Here is a 15,564-nt window from a genome sequence, read left to right as displayed (position 1 = left end):
TCTGCTTCCTACCTTTTGTCAGATCCACGTTGGCATCTCCGTGGCGTCTGATTCATACATTCCGTTTCATACTTACCATCTGCTGGTGATTCTGGAGGTGGGGCTGGCTGTGTCTGTCGTCCTTCGTGTCCTAGCGTACTGAACTTGCTTTTATATTTTTCTTGTATTTAATCTGTTTGTTGTGAAGCTTTTGGGGACAGAGATGATTAGGACGTGTGGCGACCTGTATCTACATGGGTCCCTAGGTTCACTTTCCATCCGTCCTTCCTTCTGTTACTTCCATGCATGGTTATGCCATCTGCCCTTATTTTTCTTTTAAAATACAGAAAATACAGTTTCCAAGATCACTTCTAATAAGAGGGACAGTACCAAGTGTGTCTGTCTCTGTGTTATATAAGGCAGATAAGTGTGTCTGTGTCTATGTTATATAAGGTAGGTAGATAAGTGTATCTGTATTATAGAAGGTAGATTAGTGGGGCAGGCACTGTGGCATAGTGGGTAAAGCCGCCGCCTGCAAGTGCCGGCATCCCATATGAGCGCCGGTTTGAGTCCCGGCTGGTCCACTTCCTATCCAACTCTCTACTGTGGCCTGGGAAAGCAGTAGAAGGTGGCCCAAGTCCTTGGGCCCCTGCACCCATGTGGGAGACCTGGAAGAAACTCCTGGCTCCTGGCTTCAGAATGGCGCAGCTCCGGCCGTTGCGGCCATCTGGGGAGTGAACTAGCGGATAGACGACCTCTCTCCTCCCCCGCCCCCCCCCCCCCCCCCCCCCCCCGCCTGCATGTGTGACTCTGACTTTCAAATAAATAAATAATCTTCAATAGATTTTTATATTTAAAATCTTTAATAAATAATATTTTCAAATAAATAAACTTTAAAAAGGTAGATAAGTGTGTCTGTGTCTATTATATAAGGTATATAATAATATCTGTGTTATATAAGGTAGATAAATGTGTCTGTCTATATTATATAAGGTAGATAAGTGTGTGTCAAAAAAAGGTAGATAAGTGTGTCTATATTATATAAGGTAGGTAAGTGTGTGTTATATAAGGTGGATAAATGTGTGTGTTATAAGGTAGATAAGTGTGTCCGTCTATATTATATAAGGTAATTAAGTGTGCGTTATATAAGTTAGATAAATGTGTCTGTTATAGAGGGTAGGTAAGTGTGTCTGTGCCTGTGTTAGAGAAGGTAGGTAAGTGTGTCTGTGTCTGAGTTACAGAAGGTAGATAAGGTGCACAAATGGCTGTACGCCCAGAACCAGCTTAGTGTTGCCTGCCTGGGTCGTTGTATAGCTGCCTAGAAAGCGTGAACAGCTGCAAGCGGTTCACACCTGAAGCTGCAGGCTTCAGTAGAGCACCCATCTTCCTTCCTCAGCACGACTCTGGGCTGGGACCACTGTCTTTTGTAAGAGTCTTCGTTTTCAGCACAGATTTTGTGATCATCAACAGGACTGCCGCTTGCTTTCTGAGAATGTTATGTACTGTGAGTTGTGTTATTTTGGTGCATACCGTGTGAAAATGATTTTCCCGGCAAGAGAGAGAAGTGCTGCCTGCAGGTGATTTTACAGATCGGTCTGATGTATGCAGGTTGTCTTAGTCTCATTTTCTTAGCACACTGGTGGACAGAGCTTACTTTGCTATTTTCCTTTATTCGGTCTTTTGTTTCAAAGCTTCTGGAGACAGAGATGACAGTAACACTCCCAGTCTCTCAAAAAACTGCTCTTTGCCTTCAAGTCTGTTGTGTCTGGTGGGAATACAGCTGTTTCACATGTCTTTCAGCAACTGTTCACCTGGTATATTTCTCATCCATTGATTTACAACACTTCTGTGTCCTTGTGGTTCCTACAAGTAAAGCTAGATTTTGTGTTTAGTCTCATCTTCCCCTCCCACCCTATTTTGGATTAAGAATGTTTTTATTATTTGCATTTTCCCCACTCTTAGTCTGGAAATTATTTCCTTTATTTCTACTTGTTAAGGCATTGTTGCCCTTTAGCACCTGATGTACATATTTAACTTTCAAGGCTCCTCACACTGTCCTTCAGAATGCCTGGTCTTGCGGCAATCAGGTAACCTTGTGCTGGCGTCTAATGTCCAAGTTTAAACACACGCATTATTGTAAATGGCCATCTTCCCATCAGAATTAGCTGAATTGGTTTCCTCATTATTTCTAATGAGGAAAGTATTTTTAAAGGATCATTTTGTTTCTTCCTAAAACACATCTTCTAAAAACCACCTTCTAAAAAGTTTCTTCTGGGGCTGGCACTGCGGCACAGCAGATAAAACCACTGCCTACAGTGCCGGCATCCCATATGGGAGCTGGTTCTAGTCCCAGCTGCTTCACTTCCGATCCAGCTCTCTGCTATGGCCTGGGAAAGCAGTGGAAGATGGTCCAAGTCCTTGGGCCCCTGCACCCACGAGGGAGACCCAGAAGAAGCTTCTGGCTTCAAATTGACGCAGCTCCAGCCGTTGCAGCCATCTGGGGAGTGAACTGGCAGATGGAAGACCTCTCTCTCTCTCTCTCTCTCTCTCTCTCTCTCTCCCTCTCCCTCTCCCTCTCCCTCTCCCTCTCTCCCTCCCTCCCCCTCTCCCTCTCCCTCCCCCTCTCCCTCTCCCTCTCTCCCTCCCTCCCTCTTTGTGTAATTCTGACTTTCAAATAAATCTTTTTTAAAAAAAAAAATTCCTTCTGTAAGTATTTGTTGCTAATAATTTGTTTTTTTGTCCAAAACGTCTTTATTTTTCCCTTAAAAGGTAGTTTTGCCAGATGTAGGAGTCTATGTTGATAATATTTACTCCCACCATTTGAACGTTTCCATCTGTGTTCTGTCTTCCATCATTCCAATTGGAGTACAGTTGCTTTTGCTTTATAAGTAATTTCTCTCTTCGGATAGTGGCTTTTAAGACTCTTGTTTTTGGTTTCACAATGTTGAACTATGGTGTGGATTTAATTTTCCTTGAGATTTTATGTCTCTTAAATATGAAAACTTAGGTTTTTAAAAAAATTTATTTATTTATTTGAAAGAGTTACACAGAGAGAGCAGGAGAGGCAGAGAGATGTCTTCCATCCTCTGGTTCATTCCCCAGTTGACCGCAATTGGCCGAAGCTGAGCCAGTCCGAGGCCAGGAGCCAAGAGCTTCTGGATCTCCTACATGGGTACAGGGGCCCAAGGACTTGAGCCATCTTCTGCTTTTCCAGGCCATAGCAGAAAGCTGGATCGGAAGTGGAGTAGCTGGGACTCAAGCCAGCACTGCAGGCAGTGGCTTTACCTGCTCACCACAGAAGCCAGCCCCGAAAACTTAGATTTTTAAAAAAGATTTATTTATTTATTTATTTGAAAAGCAGAATTATCGGAGTTTAGAGGAGAGAGAGAGAGATCGAGATCCTCCATCTGCTGGTTCACTTTCCAAATGGCCAGAACAGCTAGAGCTGGGCCAGGCTGAAGCCAGGAGCTGTGAGCTCCTTCCAGATTTCCTGTGTGGGTGGCAGGGACCCAAGCACCTGTACCATGTGCTGCTTCCCAGGTGCATTAGCGGGAAGCTGGAACAGATGCGGAGGCGGTACTTGATCCCAAACACTGATACAGGATGTGGCTGTCCCACGTGCCAGCCTAACCCGCTGTGCTACAGTGCTCCCTCCTGCCTCTGATTGATTCTAAAAAGTTCTCTGCCATTATTTCATCATATATTACCTCTCCTTCATCCCTCTCTCGTTTATTAGCTCCTTTGGAAATAAGTTAAATGTGGTTTGGACCTTTCCGTGCCGCGTACTTCTCATCATCTGGCTGCGTGCTGTGTAAGGTCTCTCAGGTCTGCCTTTCAGTTCATTAGCTTTCACCTCACCTGCATCTAACCTGCTCTTTAACGTTCATCAGTCTCTAACAGCTTTGTTGCATACAGGTGTGTGTGTGTGTGTGCGCCATCACCACAGTCAGAAGACGAGGGTATCTGTTACCTCCAAAGTTTTCTCCTGCAGCTGTGTGATTCTCTCCTCCTTCCTGCACCTACCCCCAAGCTCCAGTGTGTCTGTTTTAGAAGTCTAGGTGTAAAAATTCTCAGCTTCCTGAGGTTCGGGTCACACAGGAAGCGTGAACTCTGTCCCCAAATGGGCTTGCAGGCTGACGTCGTAGATCTCAGGGCACGGAGTCCTTGCGGTGTACTTTGTGAGTGCCTTCTCTTCTGGTTGACTCCACTACAGGTGTCAGCCTGGGTGGCCTGGCCTCACCTCGGGATCTGAGCCAGCTGCTCACCTTACCAAGTCCCACACGACTCATTCACAACAGAGCTCTGTGTTTTTGGAGGTCCGCGGGGGCCCTGGGGCCCGCCACCCTGGCGACTCCTTCAGACACTCCAGGTCTGTGCTCCCATCTTGCCCTTGGCCTCCAGCAGTTATGTCTGCCTTTGAGAAAGCTCGGTCACATATTTGGAAAACCAAAAAGTTTAAATCTTTGATGTGGGCGTTTTCTTTTTATAGTAGGAAGAACTCTAAGGGATAGATAGCCCGTCTTTTGCAGAAGTAGAATTCCTATTTAACATCTTTTCCGAGGTTAGCAACAACATCCCCTACTGATTTCGCCCTCCCTCCTCTCCTTCTTAAGCATAACTGACCAACATTTGGTTGACAGCGCCAGAGTCCTGGGGTGATTGTTTAAAACTGCATACCCTTGACCGCAAACCTACAGAATTTGAATCTCCCTCTGGGGGTAAGGCCGGGGGGGGGGGGGGGTGGTTCACTTTACCTCAGCCCTGTCTGTGGGCCCTTACGCCCACTCCTGGCATAGTGCAGGGTCCTCAGGGAACCCTTTATGTCCTGAGCTCGTCAGTGGTATCGTGGGTACCATGCTGCTCTGCCTTTCCTCCTCTGTACAGCTCTAACTTCTGTTCCAGCCCGAGTGCCGATTTCACAGCCGTTTGCCCAAGTGGTCTCTGCTGTCCGCAGCCATCAGGTATTGTATGTTCCCGAGGAGCTGGGTGACATTTTCTGGATCACGACGCCCTGTGGGCCGCTCCCTGCCACACGAGGTGTGGCTGTGACCGTGAAAGCTCGGGTCCAGGAGCCTGTGGCGCTGGCCCTGTGCAGGCCGCAGCTGGCCCAGATTCCCCGGCTGGCCCGCCCTCCGCAGTTTTCTGCCTCATCCATCACACCGGTGCTGCAATGTCTCGTAGAGTGTTTAGCAGCAGCTCTCCCGCTCGCAGTCTGCGAATGTTCTTCATCAGGTGCTGGCTTGGCAGCTGTTGCTTTGTTGGAGGCCGCAGGCCGATTTCACTTGACTGGAGACACCTTGGTGTGGAGGGCTCAGGGCGAATCACGAGTTAGCCCATTTACAGCCGTGATCAGTGAGGCCAGCTCGGTCCACCGTCTGCTAATGCATTGTCTGTGATTTGAAACCCACGAGGAAACGGGGTCTGGGGGCTGTCTTCTTGGAGGCCATGCTTCTTTGGGTTGAAGTACACATTTTGAGGAAGTGGAGGCGATTCCTTATATTGCCTGGCATCTCGATACCAAGATTTGGTATCCTGAGAGAACTGGTTAATATCCATTCTGTGGGCAAGCAGATTTAACTGAATCTGCGTCAGTGTGAAAGGGTTTTAAAAATATCTTGCTTGGTTGGTTTTTTAGCATCCTTCAGTCACTTGTTTGCAGTCCCATTCAGAGTCATAAGAAAAGCTCTTTGTTTATATATAGTGTCAGGTTTTAGGGGTCCTGCAAAGTTGTTTTTCCCTCCCAGCTACTGAGTCATTGAAATCATCCTCTCCAGGGAAAGAAAAGAGGAAACAAAGGGTTAAATGCCCAGAGGAGGTCTCCAACAAGTGCTTGCTTATTGGTTATCTCAGTGTCTCCTTACAGCTTGATACTGATTTCATCCACCAGCGGTTTAAGACAAAAAATCTTGTAAATCCAGTCACCCCTCCTTTCTTTCGATGTTTACCGAGTTTCCTTCTTGGAACTCTTCTAGGAACTGAGACTGTATCCATGAATTCGTTCCTCGCCTTCATGAATTTTATTTTTATAATTAAGAGAGAACAAACAAAACCTGAGACTAGCTTATGTAGGCATGTGTAGGCCCTACAAAATATATTTGGATTTCATTCTAAACAGGAAGCTGTTAGCTGGTTGAGAAAAGGGAGTGGCAGAACTTGATGGCTTTTAGAAGGTTCACTCTGGCAGGCATTCGGTGCAGCAGTTACGTCCCACAGCGGAGTGTCTGGTTCCAGTCCTGGCTCCTCCACTGCCATCCAGCTTCCTAAGAGGTAGCAGCCGATAGCCCAAGTACTTGGATTGAGTTTGGGGGCTTTGGTGTGGCCTAGCTCTGGCTGTTGCAGGCATCTGGAGAGTGAACCAATGGATGGGAGTTCTTTCACTGCCTTTCAACGAAGTGCAAGTAAATTTTTAAAATTTTAAATAAACATTAAAGATTCATTCAGACTTCTGAGTTAGCATTAGATTGTACAAGGTGGAAGCAATAATTAAAGCAAGGTTGGAGGTGAGAAAGATTGGTGGCTTAGCCGTGGTGGTGATGAAAAAAATATGTACTTACATTTCAAGACTGAAGCCTGTAGGAGTTGCTGACAAGTTGGTTATAGAGTGTGAAAAAGAATGGGGTCAAGGATGAAAGCGGCATTTTGTCCTGGGTATGCCGGCCATTGCATGGTCATTTGCTGAGATGGACAGGGGCCCAGGGTGGAAGCTTGAGGACTTGATACTGTTCAGTCACCCGAATGGAGATGTGACCAGTGCTGTGGGAAACACAACTCTGGAGTTCAAAGCTGAAGTCAGGTGGCTGTGTACTCATAGGTGTGGAGCCAGCAATCTGTAGATGACGATGAAAGCTGTGGAAGAGAATGAGGTCACCCAGGGCCGGAGCCCAGGAGGCTCTCCTGTATTTAGGTGACTCGGAAACTCTAGTATTGACAGTCAGGAAGGAGGGAGGTCGGCTGGTAAAGCCGCTGCCTGCGGTGCCGGATCCCATGTGGGCACCGGTGCCAGTCCTGGCTGCTCTACTTCAATCCAGTTCCCTGCTAATGTGCTTGGGTAAGCAGTTGGAAGGTGGCCCACGTGCTTCACCCCTCAACCACGTGGGAGACCCAGAAGAAGCTCCTGGCTTGAGCCTGGCCCAGCTCTGGCTGTAGTGGTCATTTGGGGAATGAACCAGAGGATGGAAGATCTCTCTCATATATATATATGTGTGTGTGTGTGTGTGTCTGTGTCTGTGTGTGTGTATAAAATCTTGAAAAGAGGGCGGGAAGAGGAGGAACCTAAGAAAAGGAGCTAGAAGACGGCATGAGGACTGTGTGGTCAGTTACGTTAAGTGCAGTGAGAAGTAAGGTGAGCTGAAGAACCAACTATCAGATCTAATGGTGTGGTGGTGTCACTGGGGTCAGAGCAGTGGTAAAAATGAAAATCTAGTGAGCCTGAGTTGCAGAGTGGGAGCTAAGGAAGTAGGAGCCCTTGAATCAGAGGCGATTCTTTGGAGGAGTTCTGTTGCTAAAGCCAGCGAGAAGAGAAGAAACAGCTGTAGGCGATATGAGACCAAGGGAGAGTTTCTGTGAGTTTAATGCCAGTGATCCTTTGTAAGTGAATTGAAGGCAGATGTATGGGCACAAATGCTGGGGCCTAGCATACTTGGTGCTTGGAGGAAGAACTTCTCTTCTGATTGTGAGGGTGTGAGTGAGGCGAGAAGGGGAAGGAGCAGATTGGAAATGTGGGAAGCAATGGCAAGATGTAAAATAACCATTTTGGAGCGTATATTTCCAAAGGTTTCAAATCTTTTTCTATTCTAGATTGAAGTGTAACCTCCAAAATACCAAGTATTCTTGCGGCTATTCTGCTAAAAGTTATAGTTCATACCAAAAATCACTGAAAAAAAGCCAGAGTGCTTCTCTGATTTATTCAGGGAATATATAAAAGTTGATGGATTTCAGTTTTTGCATAGCTAATTAATGTATGTCAGGTTGTAAAGGGAATGATTGTGAGAGCAATGTGGATCCACCTGCTGATTTCTTCTCCTGGAGTGTGTCAGAAATAATGCTTGCTTGTGTCTCCTTCTAGAGATATTTTATTAATCTGTTGTTTAAAAGCCAAATGTATACCGTGACTTTTTCAAATAATCCTTACTCCTATTTAATAATTTTAAGCTATTGCTATTACTATATTCCCTTATTCTCTGTAGTTTATATAAATACAGTTTCTGAAAAAGAGCAGGAAAGAGCATCTGTGTTAATACTGACTTCATGATTTTGGCAGCCATCCGGCAGTTCTGCGTTTTAGGTTTTTCTGAGACTTGTGTTTATTTAACAAGGTTCTTTTTCCTTCTTTGTCTTCACAGCTGATCTCGCATCTTTGATGGATAAAACATATGAGAGAAAGTTGCCTGTGAGTTCTTTAACAATATCACGGGTAAGTACCTTTAAACATATGTATTTTCAAAGAAGAAGCAGGAAGAAAGCACTCTCTATAGATGAGGCTGTGTAAATAAAGAATGTGCTTCGTAGGAAACATTTTTCTAGAGTATGGTGTGTTTTTGTAGCTACTCCTCATAGATATTTTATGGTGTAGCAGCAGATTTCTTTGGCTGAAATAAGATGTAATGAGTTTGCCAGACTTCAGTGTGTTTATTATTGATCTTGTGGTAAGTACTGCCATACATCTGATCTGTTTCTCATTTTTCTGGGATGTAATCTTCTGTATGATACCACGATTTTTGTTAATAGAACTCTTCAAGGCAGTATTTACCTGGTAGTATTACTAGTGGTTTGGGTACTTGAAAAATGCTGTAGAAGAGTGGGTATTAATTTTAGACTGTAAAGCAGTGCAAGGAAGAGTAAAGTTGGTTTGACAGGAATGGTAATTGATAGTAGCCGCTGTGGAGCACCTTCTGTGCCAGTGCTTGTGTTGCCTTTTAGTTTATTTGAAAAGCAGAGAGAGAGAGAGAGAGAGAGAGATTGATTCTCCATCTGCTGGTTCACTCCCCAAATGTCTACAACAGCCAGGACTGGGCCAGGCCAAAGCCAGTAGCCTGGAACTAAATCCAAATCTCCTGCACATGGGTGGCAGGGACCCAAGTACTTGAGCCATCACCTGCGTTCAAGGGTGCCCATCAGCAGGAACTGAGCCCAGGCATTCTGACATGGGCTGCAGGCGTCCCAGATGGCCATCTCCACCGCTGTGCCAAACACCCACCCCATATCGCTTTCCTTGCATAGGGTATTTCAGTTCTCATAGCAGCTGTATGAGACAAGCATTGTCTCCATTTTACATATGTCACAGAGAATGCTTAATAGCCTTCCCAGGTTCCCACAGCTTATATGTAGAAAACTTGGGATTCAAACCCTGTTATCTCTGACCATCGAAGTTCTCTTCTGGGGGCGGGGGTTTGGAGCAGCAGTTAAGGCACCACTTGGGATGCTCGCTTCTCGTATCAGAGTGCCTGGGTTCATATCCTGACTTCACTTCCAGTTCCAGCTTCCTGCCCAGCTCATTCTTGGAGGCAGTAGGTGGTGGTTCAAATACTTGGATCCCTGTTATCCATGTCAAAGACCCAGATTGAGTTCCTAGCTCCTGTCTTTAGCCTGGCCCAGCCCCAGCTGTTTTAGATAATTGTGAGAGGGAACCAGTGGATGGGAGATTTCTCTGTGTCTCTGCCTTTCAATTACATAAAATTTAAAAATTAAAAACAAAAGATAATTCTCGTGCCGCTCTCAGATGTACGGGGTCTTTATTGTGAAGTCTCATGATTCTGGCACCAGGCCCTGTCTCCTCATTCCCATATGAGCACAGTGGTATCTTCCTCTCAGAGGTGATGTGTGATGCTAAAGTGAGCTCTGAGCTGTGAAAGCTCTAGCAATGAATGACACGTGAATGAATATGCAGGGAGGAGGGAAGACGTTATCTTCCTTTTTAATCCTGGCCCTTTCTTTTTCAGTAGGGAAACAATTTAACTTGGCTCTAACTTTATAGACTCAGAGTTGGGGTGTCAGAGGAGAATTGAAAGGCCACTGGCTCACCCAGGTGTGAAGGATGGAAACTCCGTATGGCATAATAGGTGGCAGGTGTTTAAGTGGGCCCGGAGGTTTGAAGAGCTTCCTCCATGTCCATTTTGTCATTGGAGCCTCAGACTCTTCAGGCAGAGGTCTTTTATCTTGTCGGTGCAGATGGAGCAGCTGAGTCCCAGAGGGGCTGTGCCATCTGTTTATGCCACACAGCAAGCCATCGAGAAAGCAGGTCCTCAACTCAGCTCCTGGGCCTGAACCACATTGTACCTGCCCTGGATGGGATTTCTAGACCAAACCCACAGCATCCTGGGCATTTCAGGAAGTCTCTTCCTTTTTATTCACCCTCTTCGTGAGGTTTTAATTATACTCACCACATGCTTTAGCCTTTGCTCTGTCTATTTTGCTTCTGAGTCTTTAGGGTAGACTCCATCCTTGGGGTAATCCTGTTTATTTGGACTGTAGCCGAGGAGTCTATTCGGGGCTTTTGTGTTTTTAGTGGAGATTCTGTTGGTAGAGGAATCATAGATTGGGCCAAAACAAAGCTGAATCAGAGTAGGAGAAGGGGTCACAAGCTGAATTCTCTAAATGCAGGTTTTTATGTTCCAGGCGGCACTGTTTTTTCAGCCATCAGCGTCTTCATCCTTTCTGCCGTGTGTCCCTGTGTGTTGGGAGCTTAGGAGGTAGCGAATCATTGGGGTTTAAAGATGAAGGGTGCTGACTGATTAGAAGTCAAGTGCGGAGAGCTCTCCCCCCTGTGAGCAAAGTGCCTGGTTAGACTCTGAAGGCGCTCTTCTGGTCAAGGTTGTGCTGTGCGTGGAGGAAGAGAAGCCGTCGTGTATTCTGTGTTTGTCTCTGAGAGCATAAAGGGCTTTCAGGGATGGAGCCGTATCACGTGAGCGTGGTTGCACTCAGCCTGACCGTTTTTTCAGTAAAATGGGTGTCCTGCCTTTATTAAGGTCAGTGTGGGGACGAGGCTCAATACATGGCACACTGTTTACTCACCCAAGGGTTTCTTTTCCTGTCTTGTAGTTTGTGGACAACATTTCGTCTCGAGAGGAGGTAGACCATGCAGAGTATTACCTTTACAAGTAAGTTTTCTATTGGGTTTGGCCGACTGCTGTGTGATTTCACACCCCCTTTAACATGAAAAATGATACAATATGGGATGACGGACACCTTCCTTTTTTAAGTTCATACTGTAGAGATCTTTCCCTATCAGTAAGTAGAGCTCTTCCTCATTTTTATAACTGCACCATATTCATACTGTGAATATAGTATTTATCTAGTTCCCTATTGGAAGGGCCTTTAGGTTGTAATCTCCTTTTCTGTCTCTCATTATATACAATGCTATAATTAATAACCTTGTCCATGCGTAATTCTGCCCATAATTCTCATGAGTGTTTATGTTTTTAATTTTTTAAATGTATCGACTTGAGAGGCAGAGATACACACTGAGAGACAAACGGAGCTCACATTTGCTGGTTCACTCCCCAGAGCAGAGGCCTACAACAGCCAGGGCTGAGTTGGGAACTCCATCCAGGTCTCCCACCTATGTAGCAGAGACCCAAACACTTGAGCCGTTGTCTGCTGCCTCCCAGGGCACACATTAGCAAGAAGCTGGATTTGCGAGTGGAGCCAGGACTTGAACCCTGGCCCTCCGATATGAGATTCAGGCTTCTCAAATGCCTTCCCCATATACTATTTTTTTTGTTTAAGGTTTTGTTAGAAAGGCAGAGTTATCTACATAGAGAAAAGACAGATCTTCTGTCTGCTGGTTCACTTCCCAGATGTCCACAGTTGCCTGGGCTGGGCCAGGCTGAAGTCAAGAGCCTAGAACTCCATCTGGGTCTCATGTGGGTGGCAAGGACCCAAGTACTTGGGCCATGGTCTGCTGCTTTCCCTGGCACATTAGCAGGGAGCTAAAGTGGAAGTGGAACAGCCAGGACTGGAACTGGCACTCCTGTGGGCTACCAGCATTGCAGGCGGGGCTTAATCCACTGTGCCACAGTGCTGCCCCTGTCCCCCTCTCTCCTCCCCCCATATACTCTTAATTTTGATAGCTGTAGCCAAATTGCTTTCCACTGAGACAGCAATGTATCAGAGAGGCCTGTTCTTACAGCATTGGCCAGTAAAAGAGCATTTTGGTTTTTTTGTTTTGTTTTTTGCTGATCAGGCGAAACGTTTCCTTTATATACACCGGTTAAATATCCCTGGTCTGAAATGGCTGAGACCAGGAGTGTCTTGGATTTTTTGAGTTTTGGGATTTGGGAATTTTGCATAGACTTTACAGGTTGAACATCCTTAATCTGCAGATTTGAAGTGAGAAATGCTCCAAAACCTGAAACCTTTGAGCCTGATATCAGCGCTCAGAGACTTTAAGGTGCAGGACATGGAGCAGTTGGGGTTTTGGATTAAGGGTGTTCAACCTGTATATGTCTTCTCTCTCTCTCTTATACAGATGGAAATACACTCTGTACAAACTGCTTGGCATCTATTTCCAATTAACACTATATTTTAAAATATTTTCTGCATTACTGCTTTTGGCACTTCATTCTTCCTCATAGTTGTGAGGAATTCCATTTTGAGCTACAGATACAGTCACCCTGTGTACAAAGAGATGTGTTCAGTACAGCGTTGTCACTAGTAGCACAAACCCACAATGACCTAATGCTCGTTAAATCAAGGGCTCGTTTTTCAGCTGTTCAGAATGAGATCGTACAACTAGCTTTTTATTATGATTCCTGTTTCAAAAATCTGACTTATGATTTGTTCCAATTACTAGACTCCAAAAATAGACTCAGATTGAAATGTAAAATGTTTCTAGTAAGCATTGTATTTGAATTCTTATTTGATTTTGCTTTGTTTGATTGAGAACTCTTGGATATTTAGCAGGTACATTGTAAAAACCTTACTCTATTTTAGTGAAAATTCGTTCAGTTATATTTTATTTTACTGCTAAATAGTAATGAAGCTTCTATTTTGTATTTCTGAATTGGGTCAGTTCTACTAGCATTTTGGTGTTTTCTGCTTCAATATAAACCTCAAGTAGGCTAGATTCCATCCTTAAATCTAAAGTTGTCTTGAACAGTGTCCTAAGTTTAAGTTCCAGGTTCCGAAGTCGTAATGGCAAGCGTCCTCTTATCCTTCTCTGAGGTAAATATAAATGGACCCCTTGGTGAGGGGGAGCCCTGCCACCCTTCAGTGACTCTGTAGGACTCCGCAGCTGCTTGGTAGTTATTTTGTCCATGGTCAAGCATTTGGGTTGGCACCTGGACAGTTCTCACTTTTGCTTTGTCCGTGGACAAATGCAGAAGATGGTTTGATTTTGAAATTGAAACTATTTCCTAGAATTTCAACCTGTAAAACACAGTGGCATTGCCTTGGAAGAGATTTGTCACAAGTTCACAAGTACTTCTCTAACAGCTGGTTGATTTCAGCAGGTCGGCATTCAGCAAGCATGTGCTGAGTGAGCGTCTGTTAAGTGCCTAGACCCTGTCTGAGGTTCTGGACATCTAGTGATGGGTTAGGTTAGACACTGCCCCTGTAACTGAGAAGTTTAAGTCCTACCTTCAAGACCTTCAATGATTGCATCTTCAAATGATGTCCACTTTTGTGTGGCCTAGAGTCTTACTGAAAGATTGGTAAAATGGCTACTTCAGTTTTCACATGGATCATGTAGAGCACTCTTGATCTGAGCCAGTGTTTGGTTTCAGATTCCATCCTTTGCTTTAATTAGAACTGATGTTCTAGCTAGGACTTATCATAAGTTCTGTTCTTTTTTTCCCCTTCCATTTCTGAGAAAATTGCCTTTGTTTTTCTCAGCTTACTTTTTTCTTTTAAAGAAAGAAATGTTTTTGTGACTCGACAAGATCCCAGTTGTGAGTGTATGAGACTAAGTACAAATGTACAAAGCTGTATCTAGAAGTCACTTCTGAATCCCAGACTTCTCGCAGCTTTTCGCAGGCCCTGCTTAGGCTCCTCATTCCCGAGGCAGCGCTGGGTTTTAGAGCAAGATGAACAGTAGGACATTTGCAGTGGCTCCTCCTTGGGCTCTGCTAGCAGACCGTAGCTGCCACATCTCAGGATCAAATCTGCCCGACCATTCTGTGAAGACTGCTGGAGCCAAAGATGCTTGGAAACTTGGGCGATGGAGAGCTGATGGAGCATCCGCCATGGTATTGGGTGCACCAGTAAACAGTGCCAAGTTCCAGCAGTCCAGGGTGCCACTGGCGCTTGCCAGCTTGCTACCAGCAGAGAACTGGAGCCTTTGAATCTCTTGAAGTACACGGTTAAGTGTTCAGGGGCATCGGCCATAAAAGAGTACTGGGGTCTTTTAAGGAGGGATAGAAAGGCTGCTATTGAGGCAGTACGAGGGAGAGCAAACATGGAAACACTCTTACTTGGGCTGTGGGGACCAGCAGCCCTGTGATCCACGTCTACCCTGCTGTTTGTAAATAAAATGGAAACACCAAGGGAAGGGAAAGGATGCTGTGAATCAAAGATTAATGTGAGCTAATGATGATGGAAGCGGTTACCACTGGAAACGGAGTTGATCCAAAAACGAAAAACTCATGGTTTTCTATACATGTAAAGGGAACAGTAAACCAAGGGTAAAAGGGATTAAGACAGAGAGAATGTTAAAATGGAGTAAAATAAAGTATGAAAACTAAGAAAACAAGGCACACTAAGAACTGTTGGGCTATAATAAAGAAAGAAAACTTAGCTAAAATAATAAAGACTTACACAGTTTAGGCTAGGGGGTTGGAAAATAGATATGGCTGGGCTCTTGTACAGGTACCCTTAGCTCACTAGGTAACAGACCTCTTTATGAGTTGTCTGCAGGCTGCCTTCGGAGAAGGGAAAAGAGGCCAGCCTGGCTGTCGTAGGACCTTTGCTTCACTTTTGCCAGAGAAGCTGTGCCTCCATTGCTTTATATCTCGGGCTCTGAAGAGAAAATTTACAGAAGTCTACAAACTTGGATAAGAATAAATCCCTTGTATTTCTTGTTGTCTGTGAGTTATTATTGCTGTTTGTCTTTAAGAGCCATGATCTTGGAGCTGGCACTGTGACACAGCAGGTTAAGTTGCCATCTGCAACACCAGCATCTCATAAGGGCACCAGGTCAGGCCGCAGCTGTTCCACCTTTGACCCAGCCCCCCTGCTAATGTGCCTGGGAAAGCAGTGGAAGGTGGTCCAAGTGCTTGAACCCCTGCCACCCATGTGGGAAATCTGGATGATGCTCCTGGCTCTAGCCTGGCCCAGCCCTGGCCATTGTGGCCATTTGGGAAGTAAGCCAGCATATAGAAGATTCTGTGTGTGTGTGTGTGTCCTTGAGACACACTCCTCCCAACCCCGTCCCGGCCCTGGTCCCCTGGTGGAGGCACTTCAGGGCCGAGCCCATCTCGCTGCCCCCACGCCTTCTCCCTGCGCCTGTGCAGAAACTCAGCAGCCTCCAGTGTCCAAGTTTTTATTTGGAAGGCAGAACACCTATCAGCCATAAGCTTGCCTTACTCTATAACGTGTGAACTCGACCAAGAAAAGAATGCTTTGTCTGAAAAGAAAACAAAGACCTGGAAT

The 15,564-nt window shown here is 45.4% G+C and overlaps 1 protein-coding gene across 1 annotated transcript in view; it reads left to right on the top strand.

The window, feature by feature from the left end:
- The window catches only part of MRPS27 (mitochondrial ribosomal protein S27), a 96,274-nt gene that overhangs the window by 17,006 nt on the left and 63,704 nt on the right, over window positions 1-15,564 (top strand). Inside the window, exons 3-4 of the mRNA XM_062212226.1 lie at window positions 8,322-8,392; window positions 11,017-11,075. Of these exons, the coding sequence (XP_062068210.1) occupies window positions 8,322-8,392; window positions 11,017-11,075 (130 nt within the window). The remainder of the gene's footprint in view (window positions 1-8,321; window positions 8,393-11,016; window positions 11,076-15,564) is intronic.

This window comes from Lepus europaeus, chromosome 15 (genome assembly GCF_033115175.1).
Source record: "Lepus europaeus isolate LE1 chromosome 15, mLepTim1.pri, whole genome shotgun sequence".
NCBI lineage: Eukaryota > Metazoa > Chordata > Mammalia > Lagomorpha > Leporidae > Lepus > Lepus europaeus.
The sequence above is the reverse complement of the archived record's forward strand: the minus strand, read 5'-3'. Positions and strand labels throughout refer to the sequence as shown.